Source organism: Columba livia, chromosome 4 (assembly GCF_036013475.1).
Source record: "Columba livia isolate bColLiv1 breed racing homer chromosome 4, bColLiv1.pat.W.v2, whole genome shotgun sequence".
In the NCBI taxonomy this organism is placed as follows: Eukaryota; Metazoa; Chordata; class Aves; order Columbiformes; family Columbidae; genus Columba; species Columba livia.
In genome coordinates this window covers 34,432,736-34,449,924 of record NC_088605.1, presented here as the reverse complement: position 1 = coordinate 34,449,924, position 17,189 = coordinate 34,432,736, and the positions used below count along the sequence as shown (strand labels likewise).

The window sequence follows — 17,189 nt, the reverse complement described above, 5'->3', positions numbered from 1 at the left end:
AAGCAAAACTTTTTAATCATTCTGACAGTGAAATTAAGGAAAGCAGTAGTGAGAGGGACAATCACAAGCTCTTCACCATCCTAAATCTGAGCTTGTTAATGTATTGTGTGCTGTCATTGAGTACTACAACAATATTCAGCTAAATGAGTAAAAACTACCTGTGTTTGGATTAAAAAAATAAGGTGTGTAATAGCAAAGCTATATGAATGCTTTATTCGTGTATTGAAGAGTTCTACTGAGCGGTACTTTAAATATTAAATCAAGCTACATTTTATAAAAGACATTTAAATAAGTTATTTCTTGACTCATAAATGATGTAAACTGCTTTGGGGTTTGTTGGTTTGTTTTTAAGGTAACTTTGTGAGAACCCTTTTGCAGCCTGCCATAAGGCTGATGGAGAGTGAAGCTGCAGTTGTGATTCCAGAAGGAGCTGGCTGTGTTTCCCAGTGTTCTGCAGAAGCAGTTGGATTAGATGGTTCTCTTAAAAACCTCACAGCTGTCGAAGGTGCTTCCAACGGCTGGCCAGCTGTTGCTTGCGAAACAAAGGACGTGGAAACAGCACACCAGGGAGAAAATTCAGAATTTTCCTTTCTAATAGTAAATGACAAAGAAGGAGACAAGCAACTTTTTGTGGATCTAGGTAAATAATAAGATGTGCTTTTAAACCTCTTTGGGATGCAGCAAAGGATAAGAAATGAGATGTTGCTTCATCTTTGATTACAGGCAGTAAGAACAGTGTTCTTATTGTTGTCCCTATGGTCAGAATTTAAACCAAATGCAGTATGTGCTGAAACTGCCATGATAAATGTGGCACTTTAAAGAAGGCTTAGATTCTTGGTCCATGGAACCTCTTGTATTACTAAATCTCATTATTTTGTTCTGAAGTTTGAAGAAACTCTAGCCACACAAGACTCTCTTTTATTCCTAAGGACATAGTGCTCCTGTTTGGAATAAAAGAGTATAGTATGTATTGCATTTTTGTTATTTCAGTTGAATTAGAATTTGCTTAATTATGGAACAGGTATTTAAGGCGTGGCCTTCTGTATTGTTTTGCACGTACAAACTGAGCCTTCTTCACCTGTTTGGGATGGCAGTTGTTAGGTTTTAATGATAGAATAATAGAAACTTTGGGTTGGGCACTTCATGCCTCAGTTGTGCTTAGCGTATTCATGGTATTAAAATGCTTAAAATCTCTAGGAGCACAACACCCATAGTAAAAGTTTGAAAGTTCCACCCTTCTCCATCCCTGTATCTGGTTTCTCTGCTTTTTCATCCTCTTCTAGTGAAATTAAAATAGCTGAGCATACTTTTATACAGCCGCGGTATATGTACTTGAGGACTGTGTATCATGTTTTTCCTCGGGCTTCTCCGAAGAACCCCCACTCCTTCACATTCTTCTCCTGGAATTCAGCATCACTTTTATTCCTGGCCTCTCCAGTATGTCTGATTTGTTGAAACGTAACCCCACAGCTGGGCCTCTATTAGGCTTCTCCATTCCTGATTCGGAAGGATTACTTTGCACCTACTGTTCAAAATTCCTTCAAGCATATTTGTGAATGGAAATTAGAGAAAAAGAAATTGTTTACTGTGTCACTTCACCTTTTAAGGATTTGATTTTAGTCCCCCAAAATTAACCATCCTCAATATTTATGTTACACACTTTACCTCAAATCTTGGAAGACTAATATCAAAATAGCTGGAATAATGAGTTACATCATGAGGCTGTAATGATAGAAAGGGATGTGACGTTCTCACTGTGTGAGATCTTTTAATTCCTTTCTCTTCATGAAACCCGCAAATAACACGTAACATCCTCCGTGCATTCTTAGACTAAGCGATGTCTGACAATGCCTGTTCATTTTTTTTGGTTAGGTTTTGAGATTGGAATTACATTTTCCTGAGGCAAACTTCACAGTGTGCTACACACAAGTGGTGTCTGGTACACAGAACCCCAGAAGTTTGATGAAGTACTTGCTGGTTAAAATAATTGTGCAGCTTTTTATGCTCAGCTGTATTTCACACAGATAATGTGAAAGCACCTTTTTATTTTTTATGCTGAAGAAACATTTAGTAATGATAATGTCAAAATGATTAAAATGCCTTTGTAGAGGTGGTTCTTAATTCTTTGGTAACATAAAAATGTACATGTGGGCCTGATCTTGCTTTGTTGCGTTTCTTCTGTGGGAGGTGCAGTGAAGTCAGTAAGAATTTTTGTCCATTTCTTAGACCTTTAGCTGGGTCTAAGGATAATTGTTTAATTTAGAAGTGCTAAGTACCTTATATCCTAGCCAGCATTGTTATGTTAAGAAATATTTGTTTTCCTCTAGGAGTTTATACAAAGAATAGAAATTTCCGGATGTACAAATCATCAAAAGCAGGAAAAAATGTGATTCTGAAGATAGCAGAGGATAATAAGTTTGTCCCTAACTGTGAAGAGAATGTTTCCTTGGAAGAAGCATATTTTCTTTCCTCATTGATCTGCAACATTAGGTAAATCTTTAATTCTAGTGGAATTGATAATATCTTTAAATATTGATTTTAGTGATTCTTTTTTCCTGCAGCAGTTACAAATGACAGCTATCAATGGGCAGTTATCTCATTAACATTGTTACAGTGTAATTTAGGAGTTCCCAGTAGAACTCCTTCTTCTGGAGAAAAAATTTCTTTGGACTTCTTTTTTCTTTTTCCTAACCTACTTTCAAATGTTGAAAGAACACAGAACGTGTGGTACAGCATCTGAGTTGTGCCTTATTTCTCTATACACATTCGAAATGCAAAAATGTAATAATTATTAGGTTTGGTTGGATTCTGTACAGTTCTGAAAGGAAAAATTACTGTCGATTAACTACAGAGAGTCTAAATATTTTGATGTATGATAAAAAAATGTAAAATATTTTTATATGTGTTTACCTGCATATAGATTTCCAATTTGATACTACATATACCTCCTTAGGCTGGATACTGGTACATATAATAATCAAGTTTTCTGTATCTAAGCTAAATGTCTGACATATCTTGTCCTGCACTGACTGTATCTTAAGATGATCCTAATCGTTACTTCAGCAGAAAGAAGGTTAAAATGATACATGCATAGGTATATTACGTATAATATTTTTTATTCAAAACATATTTGTTGTGACTTCAAATTTTATATCCTGACATATTCATTATCCTGAACTGATGCCAGTAGCCCCAGAGTGTAACTCATGTGGTGTGTTCAGACCAGATATCAGCTGAGTCTGTCATAAATATGGATGAGAAATTCTGTGTGATTGTCTGGCTCCCAGCTCGTCATACAGCAAAGCAGTTCATTGTAGAGAGTAAAGAAAAAAGAAAATGAAAGCTTTTCACGAGTCTATAAGCATAAATATTATACCTAGAGCAAATACTGTTCAAGGAATAGTAGAGCAGTACAGTAGACCAACAGTCTTTAAATGCCTGGATCTTGGGAGTTTTGCCAGGGACCAAATTTTGTTGTTCTGGAGGAGGAAACCTGGTCCTCTGTGGGTACAAGTCAGGGGAGAACAGCAAAATGAGAAGAAAAAGTGCTACAGGGCCTGTGAAAGGTACAGAATCACAGGCTGAGGTGGGCAGGGGCTTCTGGAGCTTCTGTGGTCCAAGCCCCCTGATCAAGCAGGGCCACCTACAGCTGGTTGCCCAGGACTGTGTTACATTATACCATATTATATTATGCTGTAAAAATCACACATTTTCCTTGGTATTCTCTTTTCAGAATAAGGGATGACACCAAAGTTCTGTCATCTGCCTTTTCAGGGGAGGAGAGAAAAGCGTCTGCTTTTTTCAACAGTAAAACTCCCAGAAGCAGTAGAGGTACCGCAAGCCCTTTCTACTGTATAGAAAAAAGTGCTCTTAAATTAGATGTACTATGACTTCCACACCTGATGACCTCTAGGTGAGCTTTTCCTCAGCAAGCTGTCTGCAGGAGGCAGAGCACAGCCGTCCTGAGGGATGCTCTGCAGTACCTGAATTCCGTTTACCCCAACTCCCGCTCCCAGTCATGCTTTGTTCCAGTTCCCTCTGTACCTTGTGGCAGAGCGGGGAATGCAGTTTCAAGATCTACAGGAAATTAGCATTAGATTTATCCCTGGTTTTATTTAAGGATTTGGTGTAATTCTTGTATATTTTCTGTCTGTGGTCTATATAACATGTAACAATTACATATTACAATGACAAAACCAGTTAATAGTATGGTTCTGTGGTCTTTGTTTCAACAGATTTCATGGAAGGTTATCAGGATTCACCATATCCAGAAGTTGATCATTTTGTTCGTTCTTTGGTTAATAAAGATGGGGTGCAAGGAGGTAAAGACCACTTTACTGTTTACAAAATAATATTTGCAGCAGTATTTTTAAAGAATTATGTTTTTGTTCCCCACAGGTATACGACGATGGAATTATTTCTCTCTAGAAGAACTACTTGTATATGATATTTTTGGTTACCGTTGGTGTGAAAATATTGGAAGAGCTCACAAAAGTAACAACATAATGTATGTTCTTTAATAATTAACTTTAAAACAGCTTTATTTATTTCCTGCTCAACTGTTATTCTATAAAAATGCTGATAAACTGTTATCTCTGTGAAGTAATCTTCATGCTATTTAAAATACATGCTTAGAGATGCTAACATACAAGTCAGAGTATGTTAAAGTTATTAAGTGGCACAATGATGCTTCCTAGCTCGGAAGCTGAACAAACAGAAATAAAGAAAACAGATCACTTTTAACTTCCTTTACAATATATTTTAAATTCCATTCTGATATTATTAAAATGACAAACCTGGCACCACTCGAGTCAAGATGAGTTTTGCTAGTGACCCTACAAAGACCTAGACTCATAGTTTTAGCAAAATAAGTGTTGAAGAGTCAGAGGGTTTAGATGACCTTAGAATTGCAGTAGATCATTAGCAGAATTTTTTTGTCTGGAAAATAATGCTACGTAACATTTAAAAATGTGGTTTTGAGAAATACGGGTATAAAAAGCCACTATGTCATAGATGAACTTGGTGTTTCTCAAGCAAGTTGGTTGAAGCCTGGTGTTTCTAAGGCACAGCTGAAAAAGCCGGCTTGTTTAAGCAGCTGACAGGAAATAGTGATTTTATCTGGCTTCTGTAATGAAATCGTCTGTAACAGCAGCAGCAACAAAATCTTATCTTACAGTTAGGTCCCATATAGTAATCTTACTTCAAGAAAGTCAACTTCATTACATTAAGCTTGGAAGAAGACAAAAGTTCACTTTCAAACGTTAGTCTTAAAAGAAATATATTTTTATCTTAGGAACTTGGAAGTTTATTGAAAAAAAACCTTGACAGACTGTACAAAACAAATATGTAATAACTATGTCAGAGTACAAAAGCAATATCCATAGATGGGGACAAACAAAACCTGTTCATTTAGTGTCAGAGTTTCTTACTGTATGCATTCACTTCATTTATGTACTGTTACTATAAACTAAATTATTTCTTCCTCAGGATTCTTGTAGATCTAAAGAAGGAAGTTTGGTATCAAAAGTGTCATGATCCAGTCTGCAGAGAAAAAAACTTCAAATCACAAAGTATGTATTCTGTGAATTCAAAGCAATTATTCTTAATGCTTTTTGGAATGTTAACTTCAATGCCATGTATTTGATTTAGGTTTTCCATTACCACCTCGGATATGTCTCTCTTTTCTTTTCAAAGAGGTATGTTTTTGTCCTTTCAATATGCTAAAGCTTTTGTGAGCAAATCTGTCTCTGGAAATCATTGAAAATCCCCGCTAATGCAGTCTCTTGAGCTCCATACAGTAGTCATGCTCGTATAGAACAGCTCCCTATAACAGCTGTGCTGGTGCAGTAGCTCCATATATTAAAGTTCTACAGCAGCACATTTAGCACAAAAACTGTCAGCACAGATAAAGCTAATTCACTTCAATAGCCTCACTTCACCCAGGACTAAAGAAAACAGGAAATTTCTATTGCTGTTAAAATAGGCTTCCACAGGTTAACATGACTAGAAATTAAGGTGCTGGAAAATCTGTCTCAATGGCCAGCTTCCTGTAGTATCTGTTATATGTGACAGTATGAGTTTCAAACTTTCATAGCTGAGCAGTTAAAGGCATGAAAGCCATTTTCATATGGAATAAATAGTATTCTTGTTTTTAAAAGGAAGAAGAGCATACACTAATGGATGAAAGGGGGAACACAGAAGTGAAACCACTTTCTAATGATTCAGACTTGTCAAAAAGCTCCACATCTCTAGAGGAAAGCTTGTCTCAAGCGTTCCCGTTGTCAGACAGTGAGTGGGATGATGCAAACGATGACGCCTGTTTCCTAGAAGCTACTGAAGATGTGGAACTCGCTGAAGCTGCAAATGATAGTCTGAATGATGCCATGGAAGAAATTCCTGATGAAATTCTTTTGGAAGCTCTAGGGAGACAGGACACCTGCAGTAAAGAGGGCAGCTAACCAGACTTGGCCAGCAAACAGACCACTAGCAACGAAATCTGCTTTAACGGTATCTGTGTATCACACGTCTTCTGGGAAGGACGCTGCACTGTAGTTCAGAAATGCTCTTCCAGAGCTGTAAGACACAAAGACCTGAGTACCAAACCAGTACCCTCATAACTGGATGACCATCAGCTGGCACGAGGAGATCATGGACAGTTACACAGGTGCTAAAGAGGATGGGCCTGAAAACTCATTGAGAATGCTGCTCCAAGTTTAGCACTTTTAACACTCGCCGCTGCGCGGTTTCTATTTTGTTAGCCATATTTCTAAGTTTTACTGATAAGACAAGTAAAATAAATTTCTTTACTTCCAGAAATGGGAGGTAATTATTTATTTCAAATACAAATTAATAAAGAGATCTATCACTAGTTCAAGCAAGGTCTATGTGTTCTTTTTTTAAAGCATATATTACTTTCATAGCCTAAGATTAAAAACCAGCATTGTTAAGTGTGTATAAAAGTTTTAGTACTTTAAGTGGAATTGCTACTTCATTAGTTTCACTGACATTCTGATTAAGTTCTTACACAGACTATTTGACAGTAGAAAGCTACACTCACTGATTAAGTCACTGACTTCTTTTAAACACTGAAGCAAAATAGAGCAGCAACAATTAAACAAGATGTAAGCGCTGTCCATTTTAATAATTGTTCCTAAAGAACGTTGAAAAGTCTATTAAAATGCACTTAATGTTTGTTTGATAACTTCCCTCTTGGTACAGCTAGAGCCTCTTCCAGTTTCATATTGATGTTCTCAAAGTGTCTTTCTGCTCCTAGAATTCCCCGTGATTCCACCAGAAGAGCAGGTAGGCTGGAAGTTCCATACTGTTGTTAAGGAAATCAAACCACAAAGCAACATTTTGAACTCTTGGAAAAAAAAAAATCGCTTACATATCTGTATGATCATGATTCTTAAAAGTGAAGGAGAGCCAACATTAGATAGTCTTCGGAGATGGCAGGATTTCCTTACACAGGGCAGGCACGTGGCATTGCCAACAGAATACACCACACCAGGTCATAAGCCACAGTAAAAGAGGAAGGAAGTCTAAGACTATAAATTAATCTGGTCATGGAATACAAGCGCTGTCCTTTGCATTAACTACCTTACAGAATGGACACATAAGTACCAGAGCCTTCCCTACCTTTGAACAATAACAACAAAATAAATTGATTTCTTTTTTCTCACTGTATATCTTTCTTCAATTACTATTAAAAAAAAGAGTCAGGCCTGAGGACAAACGTTACTCTTCTACGCCCTCTGAATTCCTGGACAGAGACAGCAAGGTAGCCAAATCCTCTCTGAACTACTTTTGTTTCTATCACAAAACCAAAAAAACAAGTCAGGTACTGCAGTGTTGTTGTAGCAGTGATTCTCCAGTTGCTGCCACAAAGACAATGAACAAAATATTGCTAGTCAATGTAAGCAAACGTTAACAGAAATGCCCATCAGTCTAGGAAAACAAAAGGGGAGGGGCTTATCCAGAACAGTTCAGAAACACAAAATATGTACTTACTACCAATTTTTCTTCTGGGTTTTCCTCTCTATAATCCAGACAGTCTTGCTGTAGCTCCTTTAAATCAGTAAGTAATGCAGTTGCTTGCCTTAAGGAAGATTTCCTTTCTTTTATCTCCTTATATTCTCTTCGTAGTTTTATCAGTTGTGGTTCAGCTCTGAAAAAGATCAAGGCTTTGATGACTGTATCTACATATTTATTTCATGAGTAACTATGAACATATTTCCTCTGAAGAAGACGTAAGGGAAATGTTGGTCAGAAATACAAAGCATAGGTTAGTATAATATACTATTTAATCAGAACAACGAGCATATTATTTGAACAGGAGCACAGGTCCAAATCCACAAAAAAATGCCAAACTTCTTTCCACATCTCACTTTTAGTGAGTCTGACAATACAGCCACTCTTTCTCAAGCACCTGAGTTTTTCAAGTAAAGTTTCTTAAGTACCTGATGTTCTGCTTCTGCACAGGCTGAGACGTTCTGTGCTTACGCTGAAGCACATTCGGGATTTACAAACTCGATACACCTCCGCCTAAGTAAACTGAAGGGCTTAATCTGTTAAATTATCACTCCAAAAACTGAACACCAGCAGCCATTTTCATTTAATAGTGTTGCAGCAAAGCTTTCTTAAAATGATCAAATGATTAAAACCAATTAAAATAACAAAAAAGTTACTTTAACTTCTCGGCTACCAAATACCAGACTTCTTACGTTCTTCAGGCTATTATTGTGCATCAACACAAACATACCGAGTGAGCTCTCCTCTGAGTTGCAACAGCTGCTGCCTTTTCTTGTTGATGTTTGTCATTACCTGCAATAAACAACGAAATAGTGAGGAAAGTATTTGAAACAGTTTCTGTCACTTCAAAGGCAAACAACTCAAATGCCATTGTTGTTTTTTTTCTTTGAGATTTATGCTTCTGATTCTGGGTGTGGACGATTCCAAGATACCAGACCTTACTTGAAATTCATATTTTAGACATTTTAAAGAACTTTAAAGTGTCAAACTCTGATCTCCATCAAAAATTTATCTTAAGGAACATTGGATTTACAAGCATAGGAGTTTGTGACATTTCAAATGCAAACATGATCAACTCTGGCAGGTTCTTCTTTGTTTCTGTTTGAAAAATGCAGAGAAATATGAATGTATGCTCAGTATCATTGCCATAAATAAGGAACTAAGGATAATTAAGCTGTCTTTAGTACAACATCCAATTAAAAAAAAAAAAAAAGCTAATATAAATTTAGCACCTAAAGACCTGATTTTAAACAAAAGCATAAGAGGCAAAATAAGGGTAACTGAGTGGCTGTGAATGCTAGTTGTTTATTGCAATTTTCATTTTACATGCACAACAGCAGACCATATCACTTCAAACTAACAAGACTTCAGCACAAAATTGCTACCTCTCAGAATAAGCTCTCTCTTGACTTGTTAACAACTATTTTGTCACCAAAAACTTTGCAGAAGAGGTTAATCTTGGCAGAAAGCCTCTGACAGACACTGCCTAATATCTCTACTGCAGGGCTTCACCTGATGAAAGCACTGCAATGCACAAGTTCCTCCTCCTGTGGACACTCCATTGCATTTTCAGTCAATTACTGCTCATCCTGAACAACAGGCTTGCATCTCCGTAGGGAATGCAGCTCCCCCGGACTGCTCTCCTTCAGACTAAACAATCCAATTCCGCCCTCACACGTCACCGTCCTTGCTGCCCTCTTAGATTTTACACTCATCTATGTTTCTTGAAGGATAGCTCTCGATATTTAATTGTCTCTCCAGAGGCTTCATCAGTGCTCATTAAAGACTAATTCACACGCATAGGTACACATCCTAATGTGTACTCCTTCTTACACCACTCCATGTATGGAGTTTGCAAGCCATTATATTTCCTCAGATCATTAAAAAACCACCTCTGTTCTCTATTTGTGCAGTTGGTTCTGTAGTACAGTACACTTTTTTGTGGATTATTTTCTTTTTTAAGTCAACTTTTCCAAATTCCAATGCCCACCTCTGTATGCTGCACAGTCTAATGACAGCACGTCTTTCAGATATGTATTTACCTTAGCATTTTTTTTCTTCATATTCTTTAATTCCTGGACTTCCGCTATCTACAGAGGAAAAGAAGGATTACAGATTTACTATGGATCTTAATTTCATCCTTACCCTCCTAAAAACACAGTTGCAAGAATCTTGCATCAGTTAGTGCAAGTAATACTCCTTGTACCAATTAGTGTAATACTACCCATCTTAACTTTTCTATAACTTCATATAAAACACATAAATCGAGTAGTTTTAAAAATATAGCTTTAGTACTTATCCATTGTACTTAAGATAACTCTCACAAAGACCTGAGTTTATTTTACTAGTTGTAATTAGTAAGAATAATTCTTAGCCTTCCAAGCTAACAAGCTTTTTACTGTTAGGTTCAAACTATTAATTAAAAAGGATGATTTTTCCTGAAGTATGTTAGAGGCCATAGTCAGGCCTCTACACAAGTGTCACTGAGACACAGTATAGAGATTAAATTGTCAACCCTTTAAAAATCCAGCCCACAAGCTGTTAAAAACAATGTTTTACATAACTGTGTGCTTATTCAAATTATGCAGCTTGACAGTTTTACTACATAATGCTTTAGATAGGAAAACACTTCAAGATTATTATATGCTTCCCTATTCCTAAAAGCTGATGATTTTGCATTGTTCTTGCATGACAGCAGTGTTCCATCTAAAGGCAATTATCATTAGTCAAAAGAAAATCAAGCAAAGAGGCAGCAAATCATAAGCTACACACAACTAACTGATTTTGTGTATTATTTAACTTTACAAGAAATAGAAAATATAAAGTCTTATAAAATGAATGTGTAAAGGACAATATAAAACCATACATATTTTTACTACAATGTAATATACAGCTCTACAATCACTACCACAAAATTGCTTTTATTTACGGTGTACTTACAAGATCTGTGACTTTGTCTGTGAAAGCAGAACAGAAGCTATTGATGGCTTGTCTGCAAACATTTGATTCTATGCTTTGCCTGAAGAAGTCAGAGGGACAAAACACAACCCATTTGGGGTTAGTTAAGGAGAAATTGCATCCAAAAACCATTCCTTTGAGTAACAAATAAAACACCATGTTAAGCAGCTAGTAGCACAGGCAACTACGGATCTTCCGTGTACTAGCAACAGTTTAATTTCTACATTGAAAAACATCAGCTGAAATGTGTTGTTTTTATGTTTGGAAAAATATTAAATCCCCGGAGACCACCTCAAGATCACATATGAAAAAATATTTGTATCACAGAAACCTAATAATAATTAAAGTAAAACCATGCAACACTGCACGGCCTAAAGGGCATCCCATTAGCAAAAATGCAGGTAATTCGGTTTTAAAACTGAATACTCAGCCATAGGAAAGCTGAATATTTACCTGTAATTTGCTGCTATCTTCTCAAATTCAGTAAGAACAACATCCAGTTCTGTAATATCTCTAGCAGATCTCTTCAGATCTTTGGGACACCAAACCTGTACAGAAAGTGGACTATGCGCTGAAAAGACAGAATAAAGATAAGGATTGTACAATTCAGGTATGTTTTCTAAAATAATGGCAAAGTTATTGTGGTCACCATTAAAACAGCCATCTAAAAGTTATGAAAATTTTATTATGAAACTGGAGAAGAGGGATATATGAATTATTTCATCTGTCTTTGATGATGCAACTGTGATAGACTTACCTGGGAACACTTTAAAATTTGGATGATCAATCATATACAATTTATTTCTTATCCTTCATCATTTCAAGCAAGTCCAGGAGCATGTTAGTAAACCGACTGATAGAGTACACAGCGTACTGTGCTGTAAAAACTATTAGCCTTAGTTTGGGCAACCTGCATTCTCAAAGATTCAAGAATGGCTATACCATATTTGTATGTGTTTCCTATTAATAGCATATAACCTTCAAAAAAAAGGTATATACAAATGTTTGTCTAAACTTTGCAACTGCATTATTAATGAATTCCACAAAAAGTTAAACTATGTTTCTTCATACACTCCCAAATGTAAATCTAATACTGGAATGTGACAGGGTACCGTTCGAAGGAAGCAAGATGACACCTGAGAAACAGTTTCTCTCTACTGAAAAATGCCACGACCTCGAAGCTCCCAATCTCAAAGGTCCTTGTGCCAACATCTGCGCCTACGCTGTGAGTCGGGGGCATCCCAAACTCCGCCCCACAGCTGGAGCTCCAGGCACCCAGACCAAGGGGTGCACTGAAGCGTCACACAGCTCCGCACCCAGAGCTGAGCTTCCCTCCAAAGGGAACCGGGCTGCGTGCGAGGGACAACACACACCACTGCTTTACCCCTTCAGGGGAGTAACAGCCAAGTCCAGGGTTCTAAACCATGGGGATTGGAGCTGGGTGGCACACCAGCTCCTCAACTTAACCATTGCTAATGAGTGTCTAAACCAAAACTGAAATTAAGACCTCCCATTTCTAGACACAGGATGTTGCTACATAACAGAAATGAAAACCACCTAATTACAGAAAAGCATTCATTTTGAATGAGGAAAAGAGTTTTGAAAAGTCTACTTTACCAGGAGGATCTGACATGTTCTCCTCTAAAGGCCGCTCCTTCTTCAGCTGGAATTGAATTGCATTCGGACCCTTCTGTGATATAAAAAGCAGATTAACTTAAAAAAAAAAACCCACCACCACCCCCCTAGGTTCACTCATTTAAAATTCTGAGTTATGGCAATTAGGTAGAATGCAGGAAGACATTTCCTGACTGAAATGTCAGTAACAATTACAGTGGTTTTTGTTTGATTCTAATATGTATCTAAAATCTATTTTATCAATGACAAACCCAGTTATGGCATAAGTATGTTTTACTACAATATGCCATTCTTTAAGAAGACATATTCCAGATATGAAGAAGATATTTGAAAGAAGGAAAGAACACATTCCCAAATGAGCAACAGGATCCAGGAACACCTGGCTATTGTGTTCCCTGTCGACATGACAACTGTAGCTTTAAGCATTTCACTGGGCCATCTCACAGGAATACTTGGAGGATTAATGACTTCAGATACAATTCAGTACTACAGCAGTAGTGAGAAACAAATGAAAGCTCTTCCTCTCCCCCCTGTCTAATGCAGGCACAACATGAAGTTAAGTTAAATTTAAACTGACCTGCAACTTTTTCTGTACCACATTCTCTGTAAGGGATTCATCTTCAGGATCAGCTGTGTTGAATTTCTGAACATTACTGGCAGACGCTTTTGAGCTATGCATTTTTTTACTAGGAAAATAAAAATATCCACGTGTAAACTCACTACGCACTGAGAAAGAATGACCTTCAACCATATACAAAACAAAATCTTGTGTTTTGGGGAACGTTTTGTACTGCTTTGCCATTTACTTTGCGCTTCCTAAGTAGAGTACATAAAAAGTTGCAAATAGCATGTAAAGGGAACAGAATTTTTATGCCTCAACAGCAAAACTCACAACAGTTTAGCAATCCATTACTAGCTGACCGCTGGGATAGCCGTGTTGTATTGAGCAGGAACTCCGAAACAGACAAAATTATTTCTGAGATTATTTTAGCAGGAATAGAGGCAGCTTTCTTGGTGGTGGGCAGGGTTAATAAATAATAGTCTCATGGAAGTACTGTTATTGTCTGGCTATTTTATTCAAATAAGTATTTCAGATTTAAACCAAATTTGATTTAACAAAGAAGAAATATGCTAAAGCATGCTTTAAAAGCTTTATTTAAGTAATTTTCTTTGTTACATATAACTTAACTGGTTTCTATTTATTTTTCCATTTTTCTGCCTTTTATCTTAAAAACACCAACATTTGCAGAACTAATATACCACAGAGGTATTTTAAAATCCTTTCATATTATAAAAATACAGTAAGTACTTCAATCAATATACTGCTTACAGAAGACAGACTCTAATTTATTCTCCCATTTCTTTCCCATGTTCCTCACCCTTACTCAGTCTTTTGGTTTTTCACCTGGGAAGTTCTAAGCTAAAGCATCTGTTTAATAAGCAGCTAGGGGAAACCTGACAAACACAACATTTTTCCCACCTAATCTAAAAATCTAAAAGATTAAAACAAGTGCCAACAATCATATTTTTCACCGGACCTTCTCTCCGCATTTTTCCTTTGTGGAGCCGCAACGTGACCCAGTGACCCGCTCGGTGACTGCTCCTCTCCATAGGCATCCACAGCAGTGCTGTGCAAAGGGTGGTCTGCAAAGAGCAGAAAACAAGCCCTGAGAAACCTGTTCCCACCTGCTCAGGCAAAGAGCACGGACACGGCACCACTGCCTGCCATTCAGCATTTAGAACCTGTGTGGTTTGCTCACTAGTACAGAGCAAGCCTCCTTACAAGTATTATTTGAGGATTAGGAAAAATTTATACAGTGAAAAGCTTCATAGTTTCTATACTCATCCACCTGCTATTTCTTTACAAACCGAAACTAAAGGTGCATGAAAGCTCAGCAGGTGTGTATGGCATATAGCAAGCAAAACATTCTGTACAGCTTATTTAAAGTCTCTCTTTGCTATGGCATACATCAATCTCCTATACATTTAAACAACTGCTTTCTAAATGTTACCTTTTTTTTTTCCTAATACGGATTTCTCGCTGCTTTATTGGCTGCTGTAAGAAGACAGTTATAGGTGCTACCAAAAGTCTGTAAATATAGAATTCTTGAAGGTAGCTACCAGAATACATTGTGAATCTGAGAACGTAAAGCTTTCAGGCTGCCTTCCACAGTAAATATTTCTTTTCCAAGCACATTGCCACAAAAATTTACTGTTAGCTTACATTAGTATTAGAGGGCATCCTTTTTATAGTTCTTAACACAGACCACAGAAGTGAGGAAGAGAAGAGCTTTTTATTTTGCAGACTTTCCATTATGACAGTCCTTTTGCTATATTGTTCTTTATAGCTCATTTTCAGTGCTGTTCCTAGTAGTTATATATAGATTTCTATTATTTCTTTAGAGCAATAAATACTACAGCTGAGAAAAGGCTCTTAGCATTTTCTCTACAACTTCTAATTACATATTTTTTCAAATATTTTTCTTGCTGACACTTAAGAGTTATATATATTTAATAAGAGAACTCCACACAGAGGCACCTATTCCACCTAAACTAATTCTCTTCCAGTATAGGGAGGCCTCATTGCACAAGTCCCATACGCAGCATGAAAGTGGTTTTAATGTTTCATCAAAACCAGTGTGGTTTTGTGGTGTTACTTCCTCAGTAAAACAACATCCCTGTGAATGTCTAAGCTTGCTGCCATGCATCCTCTCCAGCAAAGAAACAAAACCTTTTCCTAGGTAAGCACTGAAATATTTTGCCCGTGTGGTTTGTTCAGGAAAATCATACATTAAATAACACTGATTTTAATACTCACCAAACGAATCATCGATCTCCTCAAGGTGAATTCCTTCTGCTACCTTCAATATCCTTGAGACATCTGGTTCCTCAAGTGGACAAAGTCTCCAGTGAGGATGGGAGCCGGCTTTGTGTACCCAGGTGGGCATGACATTAACAGATAGTTCACCCAGCTTTGTAAGTGTAAAACAGATTCAATACGACAATGAATTTCAAGAACATTTGAACAGAAATACATTTAACCTAGACCATACTGACTACAGAGCTATGATATAAAGCATTTGAAGCATGTGTTTTTTCGTCAGGCTATGGTTTTTGTTTCTCCTAAGTGAAGTGATAGTAAAAAACGGACATATTCTGCTATTTGATACCATACTGTACCATCAGCTTTGTCTTATTTTATAAAACTAAGTGTATAAGCTTAAAAATCTTACAACAGCCTAATATCTAATTTGACAACAGCCTAATAACTAATTTGACAACAGTCTAATATCTAATTTGACAACAGTCTAATAACTAATTTCCATGACCTGTGGCCCTTTTCTTTTCAGGCATTCAAATAATTCTTCTTACACCTCTGTATTACATGAATTTCCATGCTGTCCAATCTAATGATTTGCACTTCAAAAAAATGAAAATCTGTCTGTAGCTTCTTATAAATGGCAGATTTTGTAAGTCGAGTATTACTTGGACACTTCTGTAAAGTAGAAGTGTAGAATGGCATTAATTTAGGAAATATTTGTCAACGTGTCATTCACACCTTAAGTGTGGCAGTAAATACCCTCACTCCTTTGCGTGTGTGCATGGAAAGGGAATTACAAGAAGCAGCAACCAAATTCCTGAGCTTTTACTTTTACTAGCACTTGGCAGTGCCCCATGAGTTTTGCTATGGTACCCAGTACAGACACACCAGCTGCTTCCTCTTTAAGCTGTCAGGTTTGAAAGTTGACAGCCTGGTTTGCCTGATGATGCACTACTCCTCACATTTTAAAAAACATTTAAAAAAATGAAAAAATAAAATCCCGGCACACGGAAAGCTGCAGGAGCAGGGACGGCAGAGCGGCTCCCAGCAAAGCCCCATGCTAACACCTGCACATCCACCTCCTGAGCCAGTGTCACAGTACAACAGCAGAACACTTGCTCTTGTAATTCTGCCCATCCAGAAAAACCTACCTTTAATTTATTTCCAGAGGGATTTTTCTTCATTTTCTTCTTCGAGGACATTTCGCTGTTCAGTTTATACTATTAAATATCTAACTGGGGATTAAGTTACTGAAAAATGGCCCTGGATGCAAATCTGCTTTCTCTATCTCGATAACCTGGGAGAGAATGGGAAATATTTGTTAATTCAATGTGTTATGCACAACTCACTCCAAAAGCAGCGAAGCTGACTTTATCAGAGCAGCCCGACGCCCTCTGTAGCACACGGAAGTTAGCAACCAGACATACGTATTAAAAATATAAAGCAAGACAACGCATAACGCTACTTACACCTTTGCTTTTCCTTCAGCGCTGCCGTTTCCCTCACGCAGGAGACCCCCGAGCGCCGGGAGCCCGAAGCCGGGCAGCCCTGCTCCCCCACAGGCAGCGCCCGGGCCGGGCCCCGAACAGCGGTTCCCGCCGCCTGGCAGGAGAACCGGCGGCCCCCGTGCTCCCCGCCCCGCCTCGCCCAACCGCCGCCGCTCGGCCTGGCCCCCGGCAGACGCCTTCCCGCCGCGGTTCGAACGGCCGCGCAGCGCCGGAAGGGGAAGCGGGAGGCGGTGCGG

General features: G+C 37.8%; 2 protein-coding genes across 10 annotated transcripts in view; one reads left to right on the top strand and one right to left on the bottom strand.

The window, feature by feature from the left end:
• The window catches only part of PRIMPOL (primase and DNA directed polymerase), a 17,825-nt gene extending 10,951 nt beyond the window's left edge, over positions 1–6,874 (top strand). For 6 of the 9 annotated variants that reach the window (XM_065061179.1, XM_065061180.1, XM_021284506.2 and 3 more), the window contains 8 exons: positions 353–640; positions 2,328–2,490; positions 3,734–3,831; positions 4,236–4,322; positions 4,399–4,507; positions 5,488–5,570; positions 5,650–5,696; positions 6,159–6,874. In XM_065061179.1, coding sequence (XP_064917251.1) covers positions 353–640; positions 2,328–2,490; positions 3,734–3,831; positions 4,236–4,322; positions 4,399–4,507; positions 5,488–5,570; positions 5,650–5,696; positions 6,159–6,458 — 1,175 coding nt within the window. In that variant the 3' untranslated portion in view covers positions 6,459–6,874. The remainder of the gene's footprint in view (positions 1–352; positions 641–2,327; positions 2,491–3,733; positions 3,832–4,235; positions 4,323–4,398; positions 4,508–5,487; positions 5,571–5,649; positions 5,697–6,158) is intronic. The other 3 variants (XM_065061181.1, XM_065061183.1, XM_065061184.1) reach the window with 1 other exon arrangement.
• CENPU (centromere protein U) lies at positions 4,496–17,189 on the bottom strand. The gene is made up of 12 exons (XM_013371897.3): positions 16,915–17,189; positions 16,597–16,742; positions 15,443–15,596; positions 14,163–14,268; positions 13,202–13,310; positions 12,607–12,679; positions 11,443–11,560; positions 10,972–11,050; positions 10,074–10,121; positions 8,762–8,823; positions 8,011–8,167; positions 4,496–7,321 (listed from the first exon to the last, which is right to left on the bottom strand). The coding sequence occupies exons 2-12, from the start codon at positions 16,645–16,647 to the stop codon at positions 7,184–7,186; spliced, it is 1,095 nt and encodes a 364-aa protein (XP_013227351.2). The 5' UTR covers positions 16,648–16,742; positions 16,915–17,189; the 3' UTR covers positions 4,496–7,183.